Consider the following 2,624-nt stretch of genomic DNA (forward strand, 5'->3'; position numbering starts at 1 on the left):
TCACTTCACAGAGTACTTTATGAGTCCAGGAAGGTGGGTGTTCAACATGTAGTCGATCCAATTAATACTCCTTGGCTCAAAGTTAAATGTTCCATGGGTTTCATCAGCTACCGGTTTTGTTGCCATCCGTAATTTTTCTGCATTCTTGTCATCAAAGCTGTTTTCACAAAGATAAACCAATCAATTGTATGTATAATTCTTGATAAAGGGGTAGCTCAGTTTAAGAGTGTTTTGTACTTACATGACCTCTAAGAGGAGATAAGGTTTATAAAATCTTGCTATATTCATCAATGTTTTGATTTTCCGTTGACTTTCATTATAAACATCCCCGTAACAGTTCCAAAATACCTTGTTCACCACATTTAATCCCTTCAAATTAAAGCAAGTAAAAAAAAAAAATTTGAAAGATTAATTAGTTGGATAGCAAGAGGGCAGAATAACAAAAACAAAAAGAAATTATTGTTTTATATCATATAATAAACAACGTATTTATATTTATTATTATTATTATTTTGCTAGCATCTAATTATCATGATGAAATTGAGGTTCAAACCATTAGAGGAAGCACATATCGAATCTTGATGTATCTGTTGAAGTAACTCATGCTTGAGATCCACATGATTTTCTTGGGGACAGTCACAGGTTTTCCATATTTGTCGACCAAAGGATTTTTGGTAAAATATTGATGGGCTATATCCTCAAGATCGGAAATTCTGAAAGGGTTTCTCAATGAAGAACCAATATGGTATATCAAAGTCTTAGAATGTCTCTTTGAATGAGCCACCAATGCTATGATCATGGAATTTATCACCATGTCCGCGGGTATCTGAAAGCATAATAATCATTTCAATTTCTTTGGTTGTAAATGTAAAATAAGCATATCTATGGTGAAACAAAAATGAAAAAAGAAAAAAAAAATGCTAATTATGGGTAACTTGCCGCATCTAAAATTGTCTTGGGGTGACCAAGAAAACTTCTTAGTGTTCCTTTACCATATTTGACAAAAACAACGTCAAGAGTTCTGCAATTACAAAATTAAATAATTTAATTACCGAAACACACAGACACACACACAATATATGTGTTAAGTGATTCTTCAAAGCATATACCTCACACCTTCAATCCAACCAGGAAATGGTTCAGAGTGAGTGCTGATTACCATAGTGGGGCGTGTGATGATCAACGGTACATCATCTTTCATATTCAATAAAACCATCTCTCCCATTGCTTTTGTAAATACATAAGCATTTGGAAATCCATGTAAATTTGCCCTATAAATTGATTATTGGAAAACACAAGCTCAAAATGAGAGGGACGAAATCCACTAGGGCTAGTCTAGTGGTGTGGGTGTGTGTGAGTGTGTGGTTGTGTGTTCTATTCTCGGTAACTTACCAAAAAAAAAAATGAGAGGGACGAAAAAAAAAGTGCGTTGATGGGATGGAGCTCATTTAAAAATAATAACTTAGAATAATTTCCATAAAATTAATACCTTAGAATTCCAAAGTTTTTCATCACAGATGTAATTGTTTGTTCACTAGCATTTTGTAATCGGAGTTCATTCAATTTTTCCTCAATTAACTGCTTTTCTAAGTTGATATCTAATCTTGAGGACCCGTTTAGCGTGTGACCTATATGCAAAGGTTCCTCACGTATGAGTCCTTTAACCTCCCCGCAGACATAAGCTGAAATAGAAATACCAACTAGTCAGTGACACATAATTGATGCCTGAAATTCAAATAGGTAATGTATAATTTTTTATTTTTTTTTGGAAATTATAGGTAATGTCTAATTAACTTAAACAATTCATTCTTTTACATAGGCACGCGGAAACATTGTTGAGCTGATTATTACGTACCAGTAGATACATGGAGAAGAATTTCAACTTTAAAGCAAGTCTTAGCAAAGTTCAAAACATGAAGAGCTCCCATAGTATTAACACCCATTGCAATATCCAATCTGCACAAAACAATATTTTTATACATAAAAAAGTGCATGCAGCTTAATTACTAAGGTTATGGCTATCTTATTTATCAATTAACCTCTCGTCAAAATTGGTAGTTGCAGCACTGTGTACTATGATATCTATCTCTTCCAACATCTCTTCCCTCAGATTTAAGTCTTTAAGTCCCAAGTTCTCAACTGAAACATCGCCGGCAACTGCAATCACTTTCTCCGATACGAAGGAACCAAAATCTTCACCCCACTTATCTCGTTGTATACTAAACAAGTCCTTCGCAAAGACCTAGATATATAAATATAAATATGCGGGGATAAATGTTATGTATATGAATGTAAACTTGTAACATGCATTGAAAATTCATATTTAATAGTAAAATAATTTGACTACCTCGTTGTGCAAGCGTTGGGTAGCTAAATGAGGATTTTCCGCTCTTAGAAGAAGATATAACTTTTTTATGTTTGGTTGAACCCTTAGTATCTTCTCCACAAAAACTGCATAAATTAATAACAACATTAATTGAACTAATCCTCTCTTACAGAAAAAAATGCGCGTGAGATATATATGAAGATATATAGCATGTACTTTTTGCTAAGAATCCCGTTGCACCAGTAACTAAAATGGCCTTTCCCTTTAGAAAGTCGTATACACTTCCCAACTCCATCAT

The 2,624-nt window shown here is 33.7% G+C and overlaps 1 protein-coding gene across 1 annotated transcript; it reads right to left on the reverse strand.

The window, feature by feature from the left end:
* On the reverse strand, positions 1-2,624 carry LOC133288615 (alcohol-forming fatty acyl-CoA reductase-like). Its single transcript, XM_061486416.1, has 10 exons — positions 2,543-2,624; positions 2,348-2,451; positions 2,040-2,242; positions 1,856-1,956; positions 1,490-1,682; positions 1,110-1,271; positions 940-1,021; positions 554-826; positions 242-369; positions 1-157 (listed from the first exon to the last, which is right to left on the reverse strand). The coding sequence occupies exons 1-10, from the start codon at positions 2,622-2,624 to the stop codon at positions 1-3; spliced, it is 1,485 nt and encodes a 494-aa protein (XP_061342400.1).

Source organism: Gastrolobium bilobum, unplaced genomic scaffold (assembly GCF_033153095.1).
Source record: "Gastrolobium bilobum isolate Gb01-03AN ecotype WA unplaced genomic scaffold, APGP_CSIRO_Gbil_v1 utg123070, whole genome shotgun sequence".
Taxonomy (NCBI): Eukaryota; Viridiplantae; Streptophyta; class Magnoliopsida; order Fabales; family Fabaceae; genus Gastrolobium; species Gastrolobium bilobum.